Source organism: Megascapheus bottae, chromosome 24 (genome assembly GCF_031878675.1).
Source record: "Megascapheus bottae isolate mThoBot1 chromosome 24, mThoBot2.hap1, whole genome shotgun sequence".
Lineage (NCBI taxonomy): Eukaryota > Metazoa > Chordata > Mammalia > Rodentia > Geomyidae > Megascapheus > Megascapheus bottae.
Genome location: NC_143532.1, coordinates 27,165,664 through 27,190,670, shown reverse-complemented (window position 1 = coordinate 27,190,670; position 25,007 = coordinate 27,165,664). Strand labels below are relative to the sequence as shown.

General features: G+C 36.0%; 1 protein-coding gene across 2 annotated transcripts in view; it reads left to right on the top strand.

Moving 5' to 3' along the window:
* The window catches only part of Phkb (phosphorylase kinase regulatory subunit beta), a 210,914-nt gene that overhangs the window by 85,074 nt on the left and 100,833 nt on the right, over positions 1-25,007 (top strand). For both annotated transcript variants that reach the window (XM_090357682.1, XM_090357683.1), the window contains exons 10-13: positions 1,575-1,772; positions 5,870-5,927; positions 6,380-6,457; positions 11,609-11,767. In XM_090357682.1, coding sequence (XP_090213808.1) covers positions 1,575-1,772; positions 5,870-5,927; positions 6,380-6,457; positions 11,609-11,767 — 493 coding nt within the window. The remainder of the gene's footprint in view (positions 1-1,574; positions 1,773-5,869; positions 5,928-6,379; positions 6,458-11,608; positions 11,768-25,007) is intronic.

Sequence of the window (25,007 nt, the reverse complement as noted above, 5' to 3'; positions counted from 1 at the left end):
ACCTGTTGACATTAACATTAAAAGGATAGTGATAGCATGAGACTGACAGACACATTACAAACATATGTGAAAATGTCACAATGAAATCTCCTTCCTGGTAATCTTTTTTGCTTCCTGGTAATTTTCTAAAAATCATAAGATGGCTGAACTGACCCGTGGGGCGTGGGGTTAGTAACTATCCCTCCTTGTCTAGCCTCTGGGGAGCTTAAGAAGTGGTAGAGCAACATCTTTGTCATTTGACTCTCTTGTAAGGCAGGAGAAATTGACATTATTATTATTATTATTATTATTATTATTATTATTATTATTATTGTCATGGAACATTAGGAAAACACCTCTGAGCCAGGCATGGAATATACTGCATGCTTCAAGTCTCAAGTACTTAGGGTACTGAGGTGGAAGGAGTTCTTGAGCCTAAAAATTCAATACCAGCCTATAGAGCAGAGAAATGGAGACAGTATCAAGAAAGAAAGAAAAGATGGATGGATACAGGGAAGGAAAGATGAGAAGGATAGAAGAGAGGAGAAAAGGAAGGAAAGTGAAAAAAAAGTGATGGATGGCTGAAAGGAAAGAAGGATTTTATAATATATTTCTTTTGAATACAACTATTCTTTTGCATGATAAACTTTTATGTGTACTATACCTGATTGCATGTTTTTCTAAGAATAATTTATGGTTATGTTTGTGTGTGTATTTGTGTGTGTGCATACCAATCCTGAGGCTTGAACTCAGAACCTGGGCACTGTCCTTAGACACTTTTTGCTCCAGGCTAGCACTCTGCCACTTGATCCACAGTGCCACTTCTGGCTTTTTTCTGTGTATGTGGTACTGAGGAATCAAACCCAGGGCTTTGTGAATGCTAGGTGAGCACTCTACCACTAGGCTACACTCCTGGCCCCTGGTTCTATTAATTTTTTAAAATATGAAAAGAATTGGATTATTTTAGGTTTTTTTTTTCAGAGCTGAGGATTGAATTCAGCTCCTTACACTTGCTAGCCAAGTGATTTTTCACTGATCTAAATCCCCAACCTTAATTTAACTATTTTAAATTAAACTTTACATAAATAATAATTTATACTAATACTACACAAGGATTATATGGGAACAACTTAATCGGACAGCTAAAATATAATCCTAAAAACATTTGTGCACATTTTTCTACATTTTTCTTCAAATATATAATAATTATTGTTTACATGAATGCTACATTCTGTGAAAAATATTTAAAAATCAATGTCTAAAATATAATTTTAATTACTTTTACACTAGAACTTTTATGGGTGTTAACTTGCTGCACAAAATTTCTATGATAAATTGAGTTGTGATAACTATTAAGCATTAACTTTTTACATGCTGCTTTAATTAATTGAAACCAATGATTACCTCAGATTATTTGCTTTGCTAGCATAAAAAGGTTACTTTCTCAGTCATATTCACTGAAACATGTACTAGAAACATGTCTGTCACTTGGGCCAGAACAAACTCACTGCCTTTTGGATAACCCTTTTTGCTTTTCATCTCCTGATGCTCCTTGGGCAGCGCAAACACTTAACAAGCTTTCTTCCTGGCCCCAGAACACAGATGCTGCGCTGCTTCCTTGCATCAGTTATCCTGCGTTTGCTCTGGATGATGAAGTTCTCTTCAGCCAGACACTTGATAAAGTGGTTAGAAAATTGAAAGGAAAATATGGGTTTAAGCGTTTCCTGAGAGATGGATACAGAACATCATTGGAAGATCCCAACCGACGCTACTACAAACCTGCTGAAATTAAGGTATCAAAAATATCCCACATATGAGAGAAGTCATGTCAGTCAAGATTCATTTCCTTCTTAACTGATTTGATGAATGCTAATTCCTTTGAACAGCTACTCAAAGATAATGAAAATATAATTGTGTAAATAAATAATAAATAAATTTTCAATTCTAGATCAAAAGCACATGAGAGAATTCAAAAGCACAGACTTCCGAGTCTTGCTTCTTTGAGTTCTAGCTTTCCCATTTCCTAACCATCTGGTCTTAGGAAAGATTTTGTTTGAGGGGGGTTCATTTATTTTTTAATTTTTTTTGTTTTTTGTTGTTGGGGTAATGTATAGAGGGGTTACAGTTACATATATCATCAGGTAGTGGGTGCATTACACTTTGAACATTGATACCCTTTTCCATGTTTTTCTCACACTTTACCTCTCCCTACCCCCTCCCAATCATTTTATTCTTCCTCTTCCTTTTTCTATTTCAAATAAACAAATTAACATATATACAATATACTAGATACCAAAGTCAGATACAGTAACAACTTGAGATAAACCATAGGAGAAAAAAAAAGACAAAAGAAATAACTTCACATAGTACATTCAAGAACAACAATCACAAAGACAAGCCTCTTCATGGTCCCCATACCATGAATTTCTTGTGGGTATTGACTGTGCTTAGAATGTTACTTTATACATAGTTAATGCTCAGTAACTATCAGTTCTTGATCCCATGAGATCCATTTGTTCATACTAGGGGATGTCAGTTTTCAGTTGCGCAATTTTTCTATTATATTTTCAGTTTCTTGCCTATTTGTCTTATATAATAAAAAGTTGAGGTTTTTTTTTTTGTTGTTTGTTCATTTGTTTTGCCAGTCCTGGGTATGTGCTCAGGGCCTTTCCACTGTTCTTGGACTTTCTTAAGGCTAGAGCTCTACCACTTGAGCCTCAGCAGCACTTGTGACTTTTTTCTACGTATGTGGTACCGAGGAATCGAACCCAGGTCTTCGTGCATGCTAGGCAAGCACTCTACCACTAGGCCAAACTCCTGGCCAATAAGTTGTATTTTGTGATCTAGTTTTCATTTTAAGTAAATGTTCTCCTTAAAATTAGTATTCATTCAGGCCGGGAGTTTGGCCTAGTGGTTGAGTGCTTGTCTAGCATGCACGAAGACCTGGGTTCGATTCCTCGGTACCACATACGTAGAAAAAAAAGCCAGAAGTGGTGCTGAGGCTCAAGTGGTAAAGCTCTAGCCTTGAGAAAGTCCAAGGACAGTGCTCAGGCCCTGAGCTCAAGCCCAGGACTGGCAAAAAAAAAAAAAAAAAAAAAAAAAAATTAGTATTCATTCCTATTCTCTTTTAAATTTCACTTAAATTTTTTTCTTTAAACATTTAATTTTAACCGTACCATACTGGCAAAAGAAAAAGAAAGATAAAGTACATATCTCACTACCTCTAGGTTTATATCTCCCTGAAGGTAATCATCCATGCACATTGCTAAGACTTTGCTTTAATGAGAATTGACAGTTTTGTAAAGTATGCAATATGTAAAGTCCATGTATACCTGTGTATAGAACATGTCAAAGCTGCAGTGAACCTTATATTCATTTGGCAATTAACACAGTTTTAAAGAACAGCTAACAAGCTGTTTATCTAGCTAAATCCCAGGAGCATCAGGATTCTTTTTATTGTGTACAGTTTAAAACTTTTACAGTAGTGTTAGGTGTAGCAATCTGCTACAGTGGGCCAGAAGTTTTCCCCCAGTTATATGTAAGCTCAAGGCTTTTCATTTCCTACTGGTACATTTGGTTTTGTTATAGCCTTTTCCACTGAGGCTTTCTTTGCATCTATATCTACCTCATTTCTCACAAAAGGTACACTATTTCCTTTTGGGGCTCATTCTATACATACATATCTCTTCCCGTCTATGTACTTTCTTGGGACTCTCACTGTATGTCTTTTTTTTTTTTATTGCCAGTCTTGGGCTTGAGCTCAGGGCCTGAGCACTGTCCTTGGACTTTCTCAAGGCTAGAGCTCTACCACTTGAGCCTCAGCACCACTTCCGGCTTTTTTCTATGTATGTGGTACCAAGGAATCAAACCCAGGTCTTTGTGCATGCTAGGCAAGCACTCTACCACTAGGCCAAGCTCCCGGTCCTCACTGTATGTCTTAGATGGACGTGGTGGTTCACACCTGTAATTCTAGATTACAGGAGGCTGAGATTTGAGGATTGCGGTTTATATAGAAAAATTTCACAACGGAGAATTGACATGCCCTAGTATGAGCAAAGGGATCTCATGGGATCAAGAACTGACAGTTATTGAACATTAACTTTGTATAAAGTAACATTCTAAGCACTTTAAAAAATGTTATGTCTCTCAATACCCACAAGAAATTCATTGTATGGGGACTATGAAGAGGTTTGTCTTTTTGATTGTTGTTCTTGAATGTACTATGTGAAGTTATTTCTTTTGTCTTTTTTTTCTCCTATGGTTTATCTCAACTTCTACTCCTCAACATAGACACATTGGTATTTGTTAGTAAAGATACAAAAACCTCCCTCAACACTATTTCTATCTGCCTACTACCCTTACAATTTGTAGTCACCCTCTGAAAACTGCATTCTGTTTTTCTGTATAGGCCTTATTAGCCTTCCACAAACCCAGGGTCCTTATAAACTGGCTCTTCTCTCCAACACTACCCAGGTGTTCTGATTTCATTCATTTTTAGCAACGGAGTCATAGTAACTGTTTCCTGACCTTTCACTGAAATTTTCCTTCACATTGGGTTTATTTCCTGGGTTCTTTGTCTTAGAACATTCTTCTTTGTGTTTATTCTATTTTTTTCCTATTTCTCTACTTATACTCTCAGTTTTGTAGATTCCTCTTTTCCACTTTTTAAATGTTGTTCTCCTGTGATCCATTCTCATCTCCTTCTGCTTTGGTTTCTACCCATTTTCTCTCAACTCTTCACCACTAATAATGATCTCTATCCCTTCCACACACCCCTCCCTGTGCCCTTCCCAATGTATGCAGCTGTGGTTCAGACTTCTTCACTTAAACTCCCTATAGACTACAATTATCTAAAGTCCATAGCCCTGCCCAACCTCAGTAACTGCAGCTCTTCCTGTCCACTCACTCACCTTTGTTAATCACAAAAGGTGGCAGATTTCTTCACTATGAAAATCCTAAAAAAAATTGTATCAGTATTTTAAGATTTTTTTCGTCTTTCTTACTTCTTGGCTTAATCTAAAGTTCATAACCTTGGGAAGTGTTGCCTCCCCTGTGTTATTTGACAATATCTGTAAACATTTCAGGAAGGCAGAAGGTGGGGATGCTTCTAAACATCCTATACTATATAGTACAGGCCCTGCAACAGAGAGGGATTTGGCCCCAAATATCTGTAGTACTAAACTTGAAACATCCTACTTTATTAATCATAATCTTTTTTTCTTTCTTGTCCTTTGACTCTCTACTACTGTTATCTTCATAGTCTTTACAAGTCAGTATAATAATATATAAAAATAAATAATCTGATCCTGCTCTCTCAGTTCTCCTATATACTTCCCGATTGAAATCTATCTCTGACAAGGCACTTACTGATTTGGCTTTCCTAGCTCACCTGTTGAGCTTCAATTTTTACTGCTACTTCGTCTTCATGTATGCTAAAAATACTGCATTACTGGTAGTTTCCCTCCTACACTTCGCAATTCTATGCATGTGTGGTTTGACCTGTTAGTTCTTCAGTGTGGAGTTCCCTTAGCTACAGTGCAACCTAACAGCTTTTAGCTAAATGTCTTCGTTTGGACAGACCCTTCCTAACCTTCATGGAGATTCAGATATTTCTTTTCTGTGTGTCTGATACCTCATACATAGACATTTGAATCCAAGGTAGCTGTTTACTCCGTCTTATTGGTGTTAGGAGGCATTAGTAAGTATTTAGTAAATATTTGTTTAATTTGTAAGCTTTTGAGTAACAGTCCTGAGAAATGTTGTCAAGAACTTTGGGATTACTTATAAAATCGGCCCCAACTTTTAAGTGATTACCACATAAAATTTTTATATGTGCTCAAATATAGTTACTTTAATTTGTTAGTGAAACTTTAAATGTTTTCTGTTTCAGCTTTTTGATGACATCGAATGTGAATTTCCTATATTTTTTCTTTACATGATGATTGATGGTAAGGAAGTGCTTTCCTGCTATTGGATATGAGTGGTTTAAACAAGAAAAGAAATGAAATTGTACTCATTTCAACTAATGAATAGTGATTTAACTGCTATGCGGTTTATATTGCCTCTTTTCTTCTTTCTGAATGAATGTTAAATCATTTTAAAATTTTCAAATCTATATTATATAAATGTGCTCATATTTACAGAAAGTTTATGTAAGTTATGTATACTATAAGCATGGTACTTGAATATATGTAATATTTAAGCATAAGCGTGGATAAATTTTAATTAAAATTTAATTTTCCATTCTATATGCTAAAATAACATTACTTCTCCAAATCAGTTTCTTGGAAAGATATCATACAATTTTGCATCTTTTTTCAATTTTATTTCATAGTCTTTTCTAAGGCAAAAAATCTGTAATGTTTATTGAACAGAGCTTCTGTTGGATCTTGCGTTTCAGGAGTTTTTAGAGGCAATCCCAAACAAACAAAGGAATATCAGGATCTTTTGACTCCAGTGCTTCATCAGACCGCAGAAGGTATAGTTGTTTTTTTCAGTATCTTCTTAATGCTCATTTGAAATCTATAAATGAATGCTTTATAAAACATACAAACATTCACACAATGAGAAGAAAGGAGGATAGTCATAGGAAAGGATCACAAAAGGCTCAATAGCTATATGCGTAAGATTATATAAAATGATGCTTAGTCTGGGAAGGTGGCTCAATGGCAGAGTGTTTGTTTAATATGAATGAAGTTCTGGGTTCAATTCCTCAGTACCACATAAAGAGAAAAAGCCAGGAGCGGTACTCTGTCTGGCTCAAGTGGTAGAGTGCTAGCCTTGATTACAGAGACTCAGGGACAGTGCCCAGGCCTGAGTTCAAGTCCCAGGACTGGCCAAAAAAAAAAAAAATGCTTATGGAATAGAACTTCAATAAATGAAAGAAATTTTTATTATACTGTTTTCAATTTTTTTCTTTCCTTCTTTTTTTCCTTTGGTTAATTTTCTTCTGACACTGTTTTTTTTTTTTTTTAATTTCATTACCCTTTATCTTGTATATAAGTTTATCTGATTTGGGGAGGAGAAGGAGAAGCACAGAAATGAAGGAACAAAGGATGAATCAATTCAGCAGTGAAATCCACTAGACACTATGTTGGAAATGAACTATTACAATTTTGGGAGAAGGAAAGTTGGTAGGGGAAAACCTGGGAGATAATGGGGAAGGGAAGGCCACTGTTCAAAAGGAAATGTACTCATACTCATGTAACTGTAACCCCTTTGTATATTACCTTACAATTAAATTTTTAAAAAATCATAATTTATATCCATTTAAAATGTGAATGAGAACTCAAGTGAAATTAGAATGACACGTCTTGATGGATTTCTTTAAATGAAATGTGCTTTTTTATTTTTATTTTTTTTCATATATTTTTATTGTAATTAATAGAAGTATTACATTATATTTGCCAGATAGAAGGTACATTAATTCACATACATTGATACCCTTTCTCATGTCTTGGTCCCTATTTCCCTCACCCCCATGTCCACCCCTCATCTTGTTTTCCCCCTTTCTCTATCCAATTTCAAATAACCAAATACAAATATATCCAATATATCAGATAACAAAGTAAGATACTGTAACAATATGAGATAACCAACAGATAGCAAAAGAGATGAGAGATAACCTAGTACATTAAGGACAACAATCACTTATTATATGGCTTTTATTTTGATATCCTAGAGGTCCTTTCATTTAGCGTCATACTATATGGCCTTATGTATCTAGGTTTTGCTCTATTGCAAGTCTCTGCTAGGAAAGCCCAAGGTTTCTACTGATTATGACAAATGAGGGAAAGCTTTGAGCCTAAGTTCCTTTGAGTCTGGCTTACTTCACTTAATATGATTTTTTTCTAAATCTTTCCATTTCCTAACAAATGGGGTGATGTCATTCTTTCTGATAGCAGCATAGAATTCCATTGTGTACAAATACCACATCATATTGATCCACTCATCAACTGAGGGACATCTGGGTTGGTTCCATAGCTTTGCTATGGTAAATAGTGCTGCAATGAACATCGTTGTGCTAGTGGATTTAGTCTGTCTTTGTTTCTGGACAATGGGGTAAATGCCTCATAGTGGAATTGCTGGGTCATAGGGAGTTCTATGTTTAGTCTTTTGAGGAACTGCCATACTGCTTTCCATAGTGGTTGAACAAGTTTTCACTACCACCAGCAGTGTAGTAGTGATCCCTCCTGGCCACTTCCCCTCCACCATCTGTTTTTACTAGTTTTCTTGATCCTGGCCATTCTGACTGGAGTGAGGTGGAATCTTAGAGTTGTTTTGATTTGCATTTCTTTTATGACCAGAGATGTCGAGCATTTTTTCATGTGTCTATAGGCCATTTTTGTTTCTTGTTCAGAGAAGATTCTCTTTAAGTCTTTGGCCCATCTTTTAATGGGATGGTTGTTTCTTTGGAGATTAGTTTTGGGTGATTCAATTTTTTGAGTTGTTGATATATTTTAGATATAAGGCCTTTATCCGTTGTGTTGTTGGTGAAGATCTTCTCCCATTCTGTAGGCTTCCTATTTAATTTACTAGCTATGTCCTTTGACATACAAAAGCTCCACAGTTTAATTCAGTCCCACTTATCCAGCCTTTCTCTCATTTGTTGTGATTCTTGGTCCTTATTAAGAAAGTGTCGACCTGTGCCAAGGAGGCCTAGTGTATCTCCTATTCCTTCTTGTAAAGTTTTCAGTGTGTCAGCTTTTACCTCGAGGTCTTTGATCCATTTGGAGTTAATTCTAGTGCAGGGTGACAAAGAAGGATCCAACTTTAGTTTTCTGCAGGTGCTTAACCAGTTCTGCCAGCACCGCTTGTTGAAGAGGTTGTCTTTCTTCCATTCTATTTTTTTGGCTCCCTTGTCAAAGATTAGGTGGTCATAGGTCTGTGGTTTAGTATCTGGGTCCTCAGTTCTATTCCATTGGTCTTCAGGCCTGTTCTTGCTAACCCAACTAAACAGGCCTATTTCAAGCACTGAAATAGAAATGGCAATAATAGACGTTCCACCTAAGAAAAGCCCAGGGTCAGATGGATTCACAGCTGAATTCTATAAGGTCTTCAAAGCAGAGCTCACACCTAAGCTCTTCAACGAAATCGAAAATGAAGGCTCTTTACCAAACTCATTCTATGAAGCCAGTATAACCCTCATCCCCAAACCAGATAGAGATTCATCAAAGAAAGAGAACTATAGACCTATTTCTTTGATGAACACCGATGCAACACTTCTCAACAAAATACTGGCCAACCGTCTACAACAACTCATCAAAAAAATTATATACTATGATCAAACTGGATTTATCAGAGGGAGGCAAAGCTGGATTAACATACGCAAATCAATTAATATAATTCAACACATCAACAGGAGCAAGGACAAAAATCACATGATTGTCTCAATAGATGCAGAAAAGGCATTTGACAAGATCCAACACCCCTTTATGTTAAAAGCTCTGGAGAAACTAGGAATCCATAGAACATTCCTCAGTATAATAAAGGCTGTGTATGACAAACTCACAGCTAGTATTATACTGAATGACGAAAAGCTAAAGCCATTCCCTCTAAAATCAGGAATGAGACAAGCATGCCACTCTTTCCACTCCTCTTTAGCATAGTATTAGAATTCCTAGCCAGTGCAATAAGGCAAGAAGCAAGCATATAGGGGATCCAAGTTGGGAAAGAGGAAGTAAAATTTTCCCTCTTTGCAGATGACATGATTCTGTATTTAAAGAATCCTATAGACTCCACTCCCAAGCTCCTTGAGCTGATTCAAAACTTTGGAAGGGTAACCCTCAAAAATCAACCGCCTTCCTCTACGCCAACAGTGAGAGGAATGAGGCAACAATCAGGAAAGCAACTCCTTTTGCAATAGCTTCAAAGAAAATAAAGTACCTAGGAATTAGCTTAACTAAGAATGTAAAGGACCTTTTTGATGAAAACTTTAAAACCCTGAAAAAGGAAATTAAAGCAGAACTGAGGAAATGGAAAAACCTCCCATGCTTCTGGAATGGAAGAATCAACATCGTGAAAATGGCAATCTTGCCAAGGGCTATCTACAAATTCAATGCAATACCCATCAATATCCCAATGTCATTCTTTAAAGAAATAGAAGAGGCAATCCAAAATTTCATATGGAATAATAAAAGTCCCCGTATAGCAAAAACACTTCTTAGCAGAAAGAACAACACAGGAGGAATTTCAATACCAAACATTAGACTATTAGAGAGGTATAATCATGAAAAAGTTGTTCATTAGGGAAGATAAGAACAGAGATGGATTTTGGCAGTCATAGCCATAGTAACGTTGAAATAGCTTATGTGCAGGCAGAGGTTTTCCATCTGTTATTTACTATGTAACCCCTTTACTCTGTAGTGTTACAGTAATAGAAAGTGCCTTATTCTTATCCATGTTATCTAAATCTGTAGTCAGATAAGTGCTGCCTCATAACACAGGTTACATGGAGAGGCCCTGCTCTGTCTAAAGGCAGTAGCATTGCTGTGAACTTTCTAGTTTCCTCTTTAGAGTTGCTTCTAGGATTATTAGTGTTGTATATTGAAGGTCTGTCATTGTGTTAAATGTCATCCTTTAAGGATTAATTTCTTTTTAAATGGTCAAAATGGATATATTGATTTCAGTACAAACACCAACAGGGACCGTAAAAGAATGTAAGTGATTTTTTTCTGAATAAATTAATTTTCAAAGAAATTCCATGTTTGGATGTCTTAGAAGTAATTAATTATGACACAAAGAAAAAAGTAAAGTTTTTGGAGAAATGTGTAATTTTATTAGGAAAATTAGGTTTACTGTTAGTTCATGTTGCAAATGTCTTCAGTATATCCTACCCTTTATGAAGCAATTTTTTCCCAAGAAATATTATCAAATGGATTTGTCATAGGGAAACATGATAGGTGCACTTTTTCCTTTAATGATTTTGAGTAGCAGATAATGGGCTTAATAGTTAATAGTTTGTTTGTTTGTTTGTTTTTTTGCTTCAAGGAATGGTTCAGAGTTAGAATTCTTGACTTAAGTTTATACAGTAGCCTTTCTGAAGCTTCACAGATTAATCCTACTAAATATGGCATGTTTTGCACTGCTAAATATTTACATATTTGGTGATTTATTTAAAGATGTTAAAATGAAATGTTAAAGACAATATGTACACATTGACACATTGTTAACTGATATTTAAGTGAGCTGTTCGTTTTTTGTTTTTTGTTTTTTGTTTTTTTGCCTCTCCTAGGGCTTGAACTCAAGGCCTGAGCTCTGTGCTTGGGCTTTCTCAAGGCTAGCGTTCTACCACTTGAGCCATAGCACCACTTTTGGCTTCTCCAGTATATGTTGTACCAAGGAATTGAACCCCGGTCTCTGTGCATGCTAGGCAAGCACTCTACCACTAGGCCAAACTCCCAACCCAAGCTGTAGAGTTTTTAAGTCAAAAAATTTTTTCTCGTTCTTTTACTGTCAATCGATTACAGAAATGAGAAAGCCCATTTTTTCAAAAGCTTCTCAAATCTGCTACCTCTGTATCACTTTTCTTCTTTCTGTGCTCTCTAGTCATTACAAGTTTTTAGAGGGAAATTTTTAGAAGGACATTGATGTGTTATATTTTAAATGTGCTTATTTTTAAACTCTGTAGGATATCCTGTCATACCAAAGTACTATTATGTACCTGCTGACTTTGTAGAACATGAGAAAAGAAATCCTGGTAGTCAAAAGCGATTTCCTAGCAACTGTGGTCGTGATGGAAAATTGTTTCTTTGGGGACAAGCCCTTTATATCATCGCAAAACTCCTCGGTAAGTGGAGGAAATTGAGAACTTATTATCTCTCTTGTTATCAAATTGTTAGAAATAAGTATGTCTTTGGTAATGTTTTTCTCCTGAAGTACATAGTATTTCATGCTGTGAGAAGTTCTTTAGAGAGTCTCTTAGAACATAGACATATATTAACATATCTATTTGCCGAATGATGATGAATGGTTTTTACAAGGAAAGTCATATAGGTATGGATACCATTATGGTCATTTAAAGAGCTGCATTACACTTAGAAGATGGCTTCCTAACAGAATGTTATGAGAACTTTGTTACTTTTATGTGATATCAGACAACTGCTGATTTAATATAACAGTTATCTTTGAGTATTTTTTAGAAAACTACTTGCCATAAGAAATTGTCATTCTGAATGTTCCCTTTGACTACTCAAAATATTTTAGCAATTTTCTTGGTTACCTGAAAGTTTAAATTGGCTATTTATTCCCAATTCTTGAAGAATTATTTTTTTAGATTTTCTACAACTATAGTTGAATCAGAGTATTCTTGGACATATTAAAAATGGCAAATTTGATAAGCACAAAAAAATCATTATGCTTTTTCCTGACCCATTCCTTGCTAAAACTTCAAATATTACTAGTGAAGACTGTCATTTTATAATCAGAATTCCTGCATATTAAGTTTGATTATTAAACAAGCTAATTAAAGTACTATATCTACCTGCCCTAAAAGTCAAAACAAAACAAAAAAACTGCTTACTGTATGAATTACTCTTACTATTGTTTGTAGCATTTTATGTATAAATACTAAAATAAATTTGTGATTTCTTTTGTACATCCTTTAAGGGGAAACTTGTCAAAGGCAAAAATTGTTATTTGATCTCATCCAAATGATATATAAGAGCAGACAAATACTAAATGAAGAAAATTAATATTGTTCCAGTTTGCTTCCTCCTATCTGTATTTTATGTCTCTATATATTAAGTTGTGATTTTAAAACATATAGAAAACTTTTTAAAAAATTATTGTAATTAATAGAAGTGTTACATTATATTTGCCAGATAGAAGGTACATTTCTTAACAATCATTGCTACCCCTTCTCATGTTTTTTGTACCCATTTCCCTTCCCCATCCCCTCCCCTCATCTTGTTTTTCTCCCTTCCATATCCTATTTCAAATAAACATATGTATAATATATCAGATAACAAGGTAAGATGAGAAATAACCCAGTAAGTACATTAAGAACAACAGTCACACCTTATATGGCTCTTGTTTCTATATCTTGGAGGTCCTTTCATTTACCCTCATCCTAAACATATAGAAAACTTCTTGTTGTACAAAGGGATAGCTTTTTGACAAAATTGACACTGCAATTTTTTTTTAATGAATGGGGAATAAATACAAATGAAATAATCAAAGCCAAGTAGGAACCTTTGTTACTTATTGGACTATTTTTTTCTATATTACTAACAAAGTATGTTTTTTGTTTGTGTGTGATGGTACTAAGAGTTTGTCAGGGCCTCATGATTTTTCTGTTCAGCACTATTGCTTTACCACTTGAGTGGCAGCTCAACTTCTACCATTTTGGTTTGTTTTTGTTTTTGCTCATTTGAGATAAGAGTGTCTTAGATTTTCTTGCCTGGATGAGTAGCCAGGATTATAGGTGTGGGCCATTGGTACCTGGATCCATCTTACTAACATTAAAAAAAGAATGTTTTGATACTCATAGCAAATAAAATCTATTTTAGTAGAGGGTTAGTTAACCTGTGTAAATATAATAATTTTAACATTATAAAAATATGGTTATTTACACTTACGTGTGATTAAACACAGAATTTTTTTCTTTGATTCTAAGAGTGAAAAAGTGAGATCTACAATGTAAACTTCATAGCTGAAACATTTTCCTTTCTATCTTTTGATAACTACCCAGCCTGGGATTGATACAATTAAAAGAATGCTGGGTCCGAGAGTTTGGCCTAGTGGTAGAGTGCTTGCCTCTTATGCACAAAGGGCTAGGTTTGATTCCTCAGTACCACAAACATAGAAAAAACCAGAAGTGTTGCTCAGGCTCAAGTGGTAGAGCTCCAGCCCTGATAAAGTCCAAGGACTACACTCAGGCCCAGAGCTCAAGCACAGGAGTGGCAAAAAAATAAAAAGAATGCTGATTAAATGAAACCTCAGCTTTATTTGACAAGGCACATTAATTAGGAATACACAGTTTACTTCATTTTCCATTTTAAAAAGTTGACCTTTTTAAAAAAAGGAAAGAAGGAAAGAAAGAAAGAAGAAAAGGATGAAAAAGTGACAGAAAAGAGATGGATGAGAGAAAGCAAGGATGAGAGGGAGGGAGGTTGAGTTGTGTCATGCATTGTACTTTGCTCCTGGCATGTGGATAGGTCTTGAATGTCAGCAGCATTTTCTAATAATACTAGAGTAGACATAATGCAGGTCATGCCTTCTTTTTTTGTTTCATGACCAAAACAAGCAAGAAATGCTACAGGACTGCATTCAAAGAATCAGTTTCTCTTTTTCCCTGGTAAGTTTCTGAAAAGTAAAGACATGCAAAGCATTAAGTTGTATAGTATAAAACTACATATTGACTTCTCGCTGAAAAAAGGAGACGCTGTATATTCACTCTGGCGTAGTCATGTCTTATCTAGAATAAGAGAAGTGAGATCTCAGAAGATAGTCACTTAGTTGCTTCTATTATATAGTTCACCAAACAATCTTCTACGTTCTGTTGATTTTCATATCAGCCTACACGTAAAGAACTCACCCTTTTGAATTCTTTATAGAAATCAATAGCCTCAAACTTTATCACATTAAAAATTATTTCAAAATAATGACCACGGAGTTGAAATGTTTTTGAATTTAAGGAAATTAGTGAGACTTAACAAAGTAAATGATAATTTTACTCAATCTTTTCTAAACTAATTACATTACTTTGTTTTTATTCATTGAAAAGTCTCACTTAATCTCATGAATACTACTGAAACATAACAAATCACTGAAGATTAGAATTTACATATTATATAATTTTTATGGAAAATTAATACATGAATTTCTAGAGTAGAGATTTATAAAACATTAAGGGTTAAAATAAAAATATGTTTTTAAAACTTGAACAATCTTAATTATAGCTTTCATTTCAAAACATACAAACTAGCAAAATATTCAGGTAAATGAAAATATTCCAAAATTTTATGAAAGATCTTTTTTCTATAGTGAGTGGTTATGATTATTATTTCTTTGGAACACTAAAAAGAGGCTTTAAAAGGCTTTAAAAGTATTAAAACTGATTATCTTACTTTAAAATATTGAAGTGTTGTGTGCATTGAGTGTTCCCAGCTAAAACCTTTAGTAAACCATTATTTAAAAAACAAAATTTAACCAGGTACAGTGGCTCATGCTTATAATCCTAGCTACTCAGGAAGCTCAGATCTGAGGATCAAAGTTCAAAGTCTGCTCAGGCACAGAAAACCTGAGACTCCTATCTCCAGTTAACCTCTAGAAAATGGGAAGTGGGGCCTTGCTCAAGGATAGGGTAGTAGCCTTGAGCTGAAGAGCTCAGAGACAGCACCCAGGCTGAGTTCAAACCCCATGACCCACCAAAATAAATAAATAAATAAATAAATAAATAAATAAATAAATAAATAAAAAAAACAAAATTTTCCCAAGTCTTTCCATTTGTTTACAAGTGGGGCAGTGTCATTCTTTCTGATGGCAGCATAGAATTCCAGTGTATTTAAGTACAATATCTTGACCCAGTCATCTACTGAGGGGCATCTGGATTGATTCCATATCTTAGTAAATAATACTGCAATGAATATCATTGTGCTAGTAGCTTTAGTATGGTCTAGTTTCTGGACATTTGAGTAAATGCCAAGGAGTGGAATTGCTGGATCACAGGGAAGCTTTGTTTAGTCTTTTGAGGAATTGCCATACTGCTTTCCATAGTGGTTGAACAAGTTTACCCTCCCACCAACATTGTAGTAGTGATCCCTCCTGGCCACATTCCTGCCAGCCTCTGTTGTTTTTAAGATTTCTTGATCATGGCCATTCTAACTGGAGTGAGGTAGAATCTCAAAGTTGTTTGGATTTGCGTTTCTTTCATGATTAGAGGTGAGGAGCATTTCTTCATCTGTCTGTAGGCCATTCTTAACTCTTCAGAGAAGTCTCTCTTTAAGTGTTTAGTCTACCTTTTAATGGGATGGTTGTTTCTTTGAAAAAAATTTTTTGGAGAGATTCAATTTTTTTAGCTGTCGATATATTTTAGATATGAGGCCTTTGTCTGTTGTATGGCTAGTGAAGATCTTCTCCCACTCTGTGGGCTTTCTATTTAGCTTGCTAGCTATGTCCTTTGCCATACTGAAGGTCTGCAGTTTAATGCATTCCCATTTGTCTGAACTTTAATTTGTGGTGTTTCTGGGTCTTTATTAAGAAAGTTTGGACTTGTGCCAAGGAGTCCTAGTCCCAACTCCTATTCCTTCCTGTAAAGTTTTCAGGTTTGCTTTTACCTCAAGGTCTTTGATCCATTTGGAATTAATTCTGGTGCAGGGTGACATAAAAGGATCTAACTTCAGTTTTCTGCAGGTGCTTGACCAATTCTACCAGCACCACTCAAAGAGGTTGCCTTTCTTCCATATTATTTTTTCAGCTCCCTTATCAAAGATTAGGTGGCCATAGGTATGTGGGTTGATTTCTGGGTCCTCAGTTCTATTCCATTGGTCCTCAGGCCTGTTCTTATGCCAGTACTAAGTTGTTTTGATTACTGTATCTCTGTAATAGAGTCTAATGTTTGGTATTAGTATTCCTATTCTTTCTGCTGATAATTGTTTTTGCTACACAGGGTCTTTTATTATTCCATATGAAATTTTGGATTACTTCTTCTTCATTGAATGGTTAATGTCCAAACCATAGCACTATGTGATGAAGATTACTTTTCTGACATTATTTCTGTTTTTTCTTTGTGTCTCCTCCTCAACTTTCATTTCTTTTCTTCTTTTTCTTCCTTTTCTTTCCTATGCAATAGTGGAAAAGTAAGTGGTTTGGATATCAATGTTTGAATATGTCTTCTGCTATCTACAACCTTTTCTGTGTGACTGTTAGAAGGGTTTTTGGTTTTGATGGGGTTTTGTATGGTGGGTCAGGGTACTTCAACTCTGAGCTTGGGCGCTGTCTGTGAGCTCTTCAGCTCAAGTCTACTGTCCTACCCTTGGAGCCACGGTGCCACTTCCTATTTTCTAGTAGTTAACTAGAGAGTAGAGTCTCATTTACTTTAGTGCCTAGGCTGACTTTGAACGTCAGTCCTCAGGTCTCAGCCTCCTGAGTAGCTAGGATTACAGGTTTGAGCCACAGTGCTCAGCTTGAAAAAGGGTTTTTAAACTTATGTGAAGATCATGTTCCTTATTTTTATGTTACAGAGATTGTTAATGAAATGGTACATAAAAGCATTCATTTTAGGACAAATGAAATCTGGTACTCTGTTTTGCTCTATCCTCCTTCAACTTAATTATAATTTAATATGTCATATATGAGAATAATTGTTGTGTAGCAGTTTTCAGGCAGGAAACCCTGGATATCCCTCAGCCCTTTCACAAAATTCATTATAATGATAACAAAATTTATGAAAATCCTTCCTCACTTGCTGCTTCACTATTCTTTCCTTTGCTGATTCTTTCTCTTTGTAGAGACCTCCTCTTTTGTAGTCACTGTGATATCCATTGACTGTATATTTAGAGGGCTAAAAGATATATTTCTCTTTTTTATCTGAGAGAAGACTAATTATTCTGATGCTATACTTTTAAATTCCAGTGAACTATGGTTCTTGCTGAACTGACCTTATACATAGGAGCCACTTTTGAAGCCTGGAAAAGCCTTCGAAGTTAGTCATTGATCAAATGCTTCCTAGTGCTGTGAGAATATATGAAACAGAGGTCTTGATCTTCATTGGTCTTTTGACATCAAATACAATTGACTTCTTACGGAAGATAGCACATAGTTTTGTTTCTATCCAGTTAAAGATAAAATGAGTAGATAAGGAGTAAAGATTTATTTCTATTTGGCTGTTGCTAAAAGATTCTCCAGCTTCAGGCAGCTTGAAGCATAACATCAATTCCTGAGCATTTTTATCATGTCTGTGTTATTGTTAGTGACCTAAAGTACAGATCAAGTATTATCAACATCCTGAAAACACATGTAGCTTTAATTTAAAGGTTTACCTAGAAAGATTTTCTTTATTTAGCTTATTGTACAAATAATTAGTTTTCTCAAATGAAAGATTTCTCAAAATGGAATATTTTAGTTGCATTTTAAATAGGGATAGAAATTTTATGCAATATTTATGGCCCCTCCTCCAAATTAATTAGTAAATTTGAATTTACAAAGTGATGTTTAAAGTCTGAGTAAGTGGTTCTCATATATCTATCTATCTATAGATATCTATATCTATAGATAGATAGATGTACATATATGCAATATGTGTATATATATGACTATACTATAAGAAATGCTAATAATTGAAATCAAAGTTTGTTGGAATCTGTCTGTCCTCTGCCTTTTACAAATATTTCTATAAGTAATCCCTGGAACTCTCTATGAGATGGTTATGATGTAACATACATAAGGAACTGAGACCAAGAGAACTTTAGTACTTTCCCCATGGTAGATTTATTTAAGAATCTATAAAGTCCTTCGTTGTCTTTAACATCAATGCCATTAAATATTCCTACTAGAAAAAAATACTGCTGACCTAGTAATATCTTAAATCGAACCTTGTTTTCATTTATATTCTGCTAACAATAAATATTGTGAGCATTTTTCCCCCTTGTGGTTAAATATTCTTTGCTCATTAAACTCTGGCTTTATGGCTTTTATCAATCTGCATGAATGTTATATTAAAGTATATTAGAACCTTTCCAAGTCAATCTCTATGGGCTCATATTTATAATGCAAGCTGGTCCAAGAACTAATATTACAAGTATCATAATTCAAGGCTAGACTTGGCAACAAGTTTGTGGGACATCCTGAATCACGAGCTGGATGCTGCGGCACACACCTGTTATCCCAAGAGGGAAGCATAGAATATGAAGATCACAGTACAGGCTTGGGCCCAGGCAAAAAACAGGGGACTAGTTACACTCTGGTGACTCATATCTGTATTTCTAGCTTTTCAAGAGGCTGAGATTTGAAGGTCATGGTTCAAAGTGAGCTTGGGCAGGAAAATCCCTGAGATTCTTATCACCAGTTAATCACTGAAAAATCAAAAGAGGAGAGGGTCAGGAAGAGGGTAGATGCACAGAGGAAGGGAAAGAGATCCCCAAATTTCAAAAAATACTGTATTAAAGCTCTCGAGGCATTGATCAGCACTATAGTGCCTACCTAGCAAATTTTCAAACCCCAATACTACAAAAGAAAAAAGGAAAAAATAGACATTTTCCTGGCTTGTTTGTATTTGTTTCCAAGTTTTCCTTATGTTGTTTTTATGAATGAAATAGAGAATATTAATGGATTCAGATCTGTCCATGTTTTCCTAAGTAATTTTTGTTTTGGAATTTAATATTTATTCTTAGAATGTCTTTATCTGTCACCCACGTCATATATGTGTATGTATTCATGTATATATGAGGCTTAGAATACATTAGGTTTAGGATCAGTAGTTTTTTCAAATGGCTCATATTATATGTATTACTCAATGAGCCTCCCTGAAAATTGGGTTGTAAAAACTCAGAATTTTGCTGAGTGAATTATCTGCTGAGACTATTATATTACATGTAGTTTCCATATCAAACGGGAAAATGTTACTTTCTTTTGAAAATATCCATGAAATTTTCCTTTGTAAAAATCCAAATTCTTCAGGAGGAATTTCAGTACCAATGTTTAGACTCTATTACAGAGCTATAGTGACCAAAGCAGCTTGATACTGGCACAGAACAGGCCTGAAGACCAATGGAATAGAACTGAGGACCCAGATATTAACCCACAGACGTATGACCACCTAATCTTTCATAAGGGAGCCAAAAAAATAGAATGGAAGAAAGACAGCCTCTTCAACAAATGGTGCTAGCAGAACTGGTTAAGCACCAGCAGAAAACTGTTAAGCTCCAGCAGAAAACTAAAGTTGGATGCTTCTTTGTCACCCTGCACCAGGATTAACTCCAAATAGATCAAAGATCTCGAGGTAAAAGCCGACACACTGAAAAGTTTACAAGAAGGAATAGGAGACACACTAGGCCTCCTTGGCACACGTCGAAACTTTCTCAATAAGGACCAAGAAACACAACAACTCAGAGAAAGGCTGGATAAGTGGAACTGCATTAAACTGCAGAGCTTCTGTATGGAAAAGGACATAGCTAGCAAATTAACTAGAAAGCCTACAGAGTGGGAGAAGAACTTCCCTAACCATACAATGGACAAAGGCCTCATATCTAAAATATATCAACAGCTCAAAAAATTGAATCACTCCAAAACTAATCTCCAAAGAAACAACCATCCCATTAAAAGATGGGCCAAAGACTTAAAGAGAGTCTTCTCTGAAGACTTATGCTACTAGTTTATTCTTTTCTTTTTTCCAGAGAAGTTCTTTTACTATTCAGGATATAAATCTAATTGCAGGATAGTATTGAATTACACAGAAATTAATCTTTTCTCCTTTCAACCCTTTTTAAGCTTTCCAATTTTGATGCATCCCAAGGGGAAGTTGTAGGAATACTAATCATACCAAAGCACCACATTATCATATGGTTTTTAGTGTCCATCTGCAAGGAAAAGGAAGAGAAATGCCTTCTTTGCCAGCACATTCCTCACCCCTCAAAAATAAGTTACTGTTCTACTTCTGGTTTTCTAGTATCTAATTGGAGATAAGAGCCTCATGGACTTTTGTGCCTTGACTGGCTTTAAACTGTGATCCTCAGATCTCAGCCTCCTGAGTACCTAGGATTAGAGGCGTGAGCCCCTGTGTCCAGCAAGACTCTTCTATTAATATTTGTGATTTCTTTATTTCTCCAGGAAATAAATTAGTGGTTATCTTTTTATTCTTTTGTTTCTTAAGTTTGTTAAGATTCTAATATGTGCCAGGTGCTGTTGTAGGTACTGAGCTGCAGGCACGAATAAGAAACATACATACCACCTGCAAGTAATAGACAGTAAACAGGTATATATTGGAACCTCAGGCTAGACAAAAAAGTATGGCAAAAAAAAATGCAAAGCAATAAGCTTTTGTGAGACTTAGCCACCCATTTCATTTATTATCAATTAAAAATATTAGCACATACTTTCTAAGAATATATAGTTTCCTATGTGTTATCACTTAAATAATAAAGATAATCCCTTTTCTATATAGTAATTGTGAAATGCTAATTCAGTTTTATCAGCTCTGAAATTTTTTTTCACATCTTGGTGATCATTTAAATGAGCTAGCGAAATGATTTGCTGCTTACTTAGAATATCAATGTGCTAATCAACCCTGTGGTATGAACTAAAGTGAGGTTAATAAATTGAAGTTACATGTTAATATCTGCTACAATTAAGCCTGTATTGCTTTGGGCCAAACTTTGCAAAAAGTTTTTTTGTTTTTTTGTTTTTTTCAGATAGAAAATCTCTTCCATACAGTGCCCATGAGAAAGTTGCTTAATTTTATAATTTGTAAATTTGCCTCAATTTCTAAAAAGAACAGGTTATTGTGAGGATGAATTAGTGTGAAATGCTTGGGCAATATCAAGAACTTAGTAAACCCTCCCTAAATGCTACTGCTGTCCTTTTCTTCCATATCCTTGTTATTTTACTGTTCACATTACTTTTTCTTAATTTAAAAAATCCTGTAAGATTTACTAAGACCCACTATAGTGATTTTGTTGGATTACAATATAGATGTGCCCAGAAGTTAACCCAGAATAGATATATAATAAGTAACATTCCCAAATCGCTAAATAAACTGAGTCCCTGATCTGTGAATCAATTATTCACTACTTAAAATCTGGGAAATGAGTTGTGTGTGCATGTGTGTATGCGTGTGCACATGTGTTGGTACTGGGGTTTAAACTCAGGGTACAGACACTGTCCTTTAGCTTTTGCTTAAGGTTGGCACTCTACCATTTGAGCCAGCTCCACTTCTGGCTGTAGAGATGAGTCTGGATAATTAGAGGTAGGAGTCTCACAGACTTTCTTGCCTGAGCTAGCTTTAAACTTGGCTGGGCGCAGTGGCTCACACCTGTAATCCTAGCTACTCAGGATGCTGAGATCTGAGGATCAAGGTTCAAAGCCATCTTGGGCACAAAACGACCTGAGACTCTTGTCTCCAATTAACCTCTAGAAAATGGGGGTTGGAGGTTGGCTCAAGGGTAGAGCTTGAGCTGAAGAACTCTGGGACACCATCCAGGCCCCAGGGTAGTGTGGTATCCTTTTGCTTGGCTCAAAGGTAGAGCTTGAGCTGAAGAACTCTGGGACACCATCCAGGCCCCGGGGTAGTATGATATCCTTTAGCTGAAGAGCTCAGGGACAGCGTCCAGGCCAAGTTAAACATGACCCACCAAAAGAAAAAAAAATCGTGACCTACAGATCTCAGCTTCCTGAGTTGCTAAGATTACAGAACTGAGGCACTAGCATCTGTCAGATCCTCCATCGCCCAACCTTTAATTTTTTGGAAGATTATACACAGATATCTCTATATGGGACTCAACATAATGTTGGAGCTACATATCCAAAGGTCAAGAATGAAGTGAACACATTTACATAAAGGCCTAAGTACAGGAAAAATGCAAAAGTGTGTTAGCCCATTTTAATAAAAGTACATTTTTTTTTGTTTTATATTTAACATTTGTCGGGGTCCTTCGCCCCTGGTCCCTCTCTACTAGTAGGGTGGAATGGGGAAAAACACACCCTGACCAGGCCAAGCCACAAGAGGATGGGACCCACTGTCCTCTCGCATTCAGCCCTCTTACCCTGGAGCACGAACAGAGACGCCACTCAGCTTCATCAAGGCAGGAAGATCTCTTTCTCTCTATTCCCTAAATCCCTCCTCCTTATATTGGGTGAGGGAGCCTATCAGTATACAAGATGGACAGGACAAAGAGATCCACATGTTTTATCCCTACTACAAGCCTCAGCAGAAAGTTATTAGACATGGCGTTACTCGGCCCCCAACAAACATTCCAGTTCTTGGCATGTGTGTTAACATACCTTGCTTTCTAGAACTGGTATTGCTGGATTGTAGAGTATATCTAGTATAAATTTGCAGAAATCCTGCTAACTTACACCACAGGGTTCTGCTGAATTTCATTTCAGGAGGCCTTTCCCTTCACCACCTCTCCCAAGCATACTTCCCTCCAGGACCTCACAGAAACTGAACTGCAATAACTTCAGTTGCTGATGTGTGTCATCCAGGTGATAGAGAAGACAGCAGAAAACTAACTCAGGGCCTGCTGTCCTTCCTCCACCCTCACCCTCCCACGTTAACTGCCAATTGTTCTATCCTGGGATTTTTATCACAATTTGCAAAGAGAATTACCCATTAAAAAAAAGAAAAGAAAAGAAACCCTTGGGGCCCAGTGTTTGGCCTCATGATAGAGTGCTTGACTAGCATGCATGAAGACCTGGGCTTGATTTCTCGGTACCACATACATAGAAAAAGCCAGAAATGGTACTGTGGCTCAAGAGGTAGAGCTCTAGCCTTGAGAGAGCCCAAAGACAGAGCTCAGGCCCTGAGTTCAAGCCCAGGACTGGCCAAAAAAAAAACAAACCTTTTCTAAGACCCATATCAGAAACTTTATAGAGATTGTTATCAGGAGACTGGTCTTTCTTCAGCTAACTGGTTTCTTTCCTTAACAATATATGTACCTTATTTTTTTAATGGCTTTTAATACACACAACTTACATTTCACTTTTGTAAAGTTTAAAATACAGTGGTTGGGTTTCATAGAGAACTGCAGTGTGTTTAACTACAAAACATCATTATCCTTATGAAACTCCGACCGTAGCTGGGGGGGTGATACACATCTGTAATATCAATACTCCGGAAGCTAATGCAGAAGGATTGTGAGTTTGAGGCTAGCCTGAGCTACAAGGTGAGACCCTTTGAGAAAAAAATCCTAAAGAGAAGGATGGGTCTGTTCAAATTCCTTAAGTGGTAGAGAAAACACATGAGTTCAAGTACCAGTCGTTCCCCATTTCCTTCTAAACACTTTCCTGGTTCTGCCTTCTTCCCACCCCCATCCTGGCTCAGCAGTAAGCAGCTCCTAATCTTTTGCCTATGCTAGATATTTCATATGCCTCAAATCATATAACAGATGTCCTATTGTATCTGACTTTTCTAACCTAGAGTTTCAATATTCCTATGTTGTATGCAGTATCAGAACTCTGTTCTTTTTTATGACAGATTACCATTCCATCATAAGAATATACACTCAGTTTTATTTATCAGTTTATAGTGTGAACATTGTGGCTCTCTCTGTTTTGGGTTGTTATAAATACTAGTGCTGTGACTGTTCATGTACAAATTATTGTTTGCCATTTTTTCCTTTTCTTCTATTCATGGTCAGTGAAGGAGTTGCTGGAACCTATTTTTAACACTTTGAGCTACTTCCAACTGTTTTCTAAAGCAGCTGTTTTATTTTGTCTTCTCATCCTTGCTAACACAAGTTCTCATTTTTTTAAACAATATCATGGTTCTCCTGATGGGTATGAATTAACATCTCATTGTGGTTTTAATTAGCATTTCCTGAGTGATGAGTTGTTCAGCATCTTTTATGTGCTTATTGAAATGTATTTAACTTCTTTGAATATCTAGTCAGATTTTTTTGAGGGGGGTGGTAGGAGAAGGGCTGGTTCTGGGGCTTGAATTCAGGGTCTGAGCACTGTCCCTGAGATGTTTTACTCAGACTACTTCTCTAATACTTGAGCCACATCTCTACTTCTGGCTTTATGTATGTATGTATGTATGTGGATGTATACGTGCTTAATTGAAGAGTCTCAAGGAGTTTCCATTGTAGCTAGGATTAAAGGCTTGAGCCTTCAGCATCCTCTATTTTGGCTGTTTTTAAGGTTTTTTTCTTTTTTAATGTATATTGTCGTACAAAGGAGTTACCATTCAGCAGAGCAGTTTATGATTACAGTGTATCTTGATCAGTGTCATCCCTTTTAACATTCTCACCCATCCCTCCAACCACACCCCTTTCTTCACACCCTTTTCCCTCACTTTATTTTTAGGTTATATATTGAATTTTTGCCATTTAATGAAGCTGTTTATGTATATAATGGATCTTGATCTGTCATCC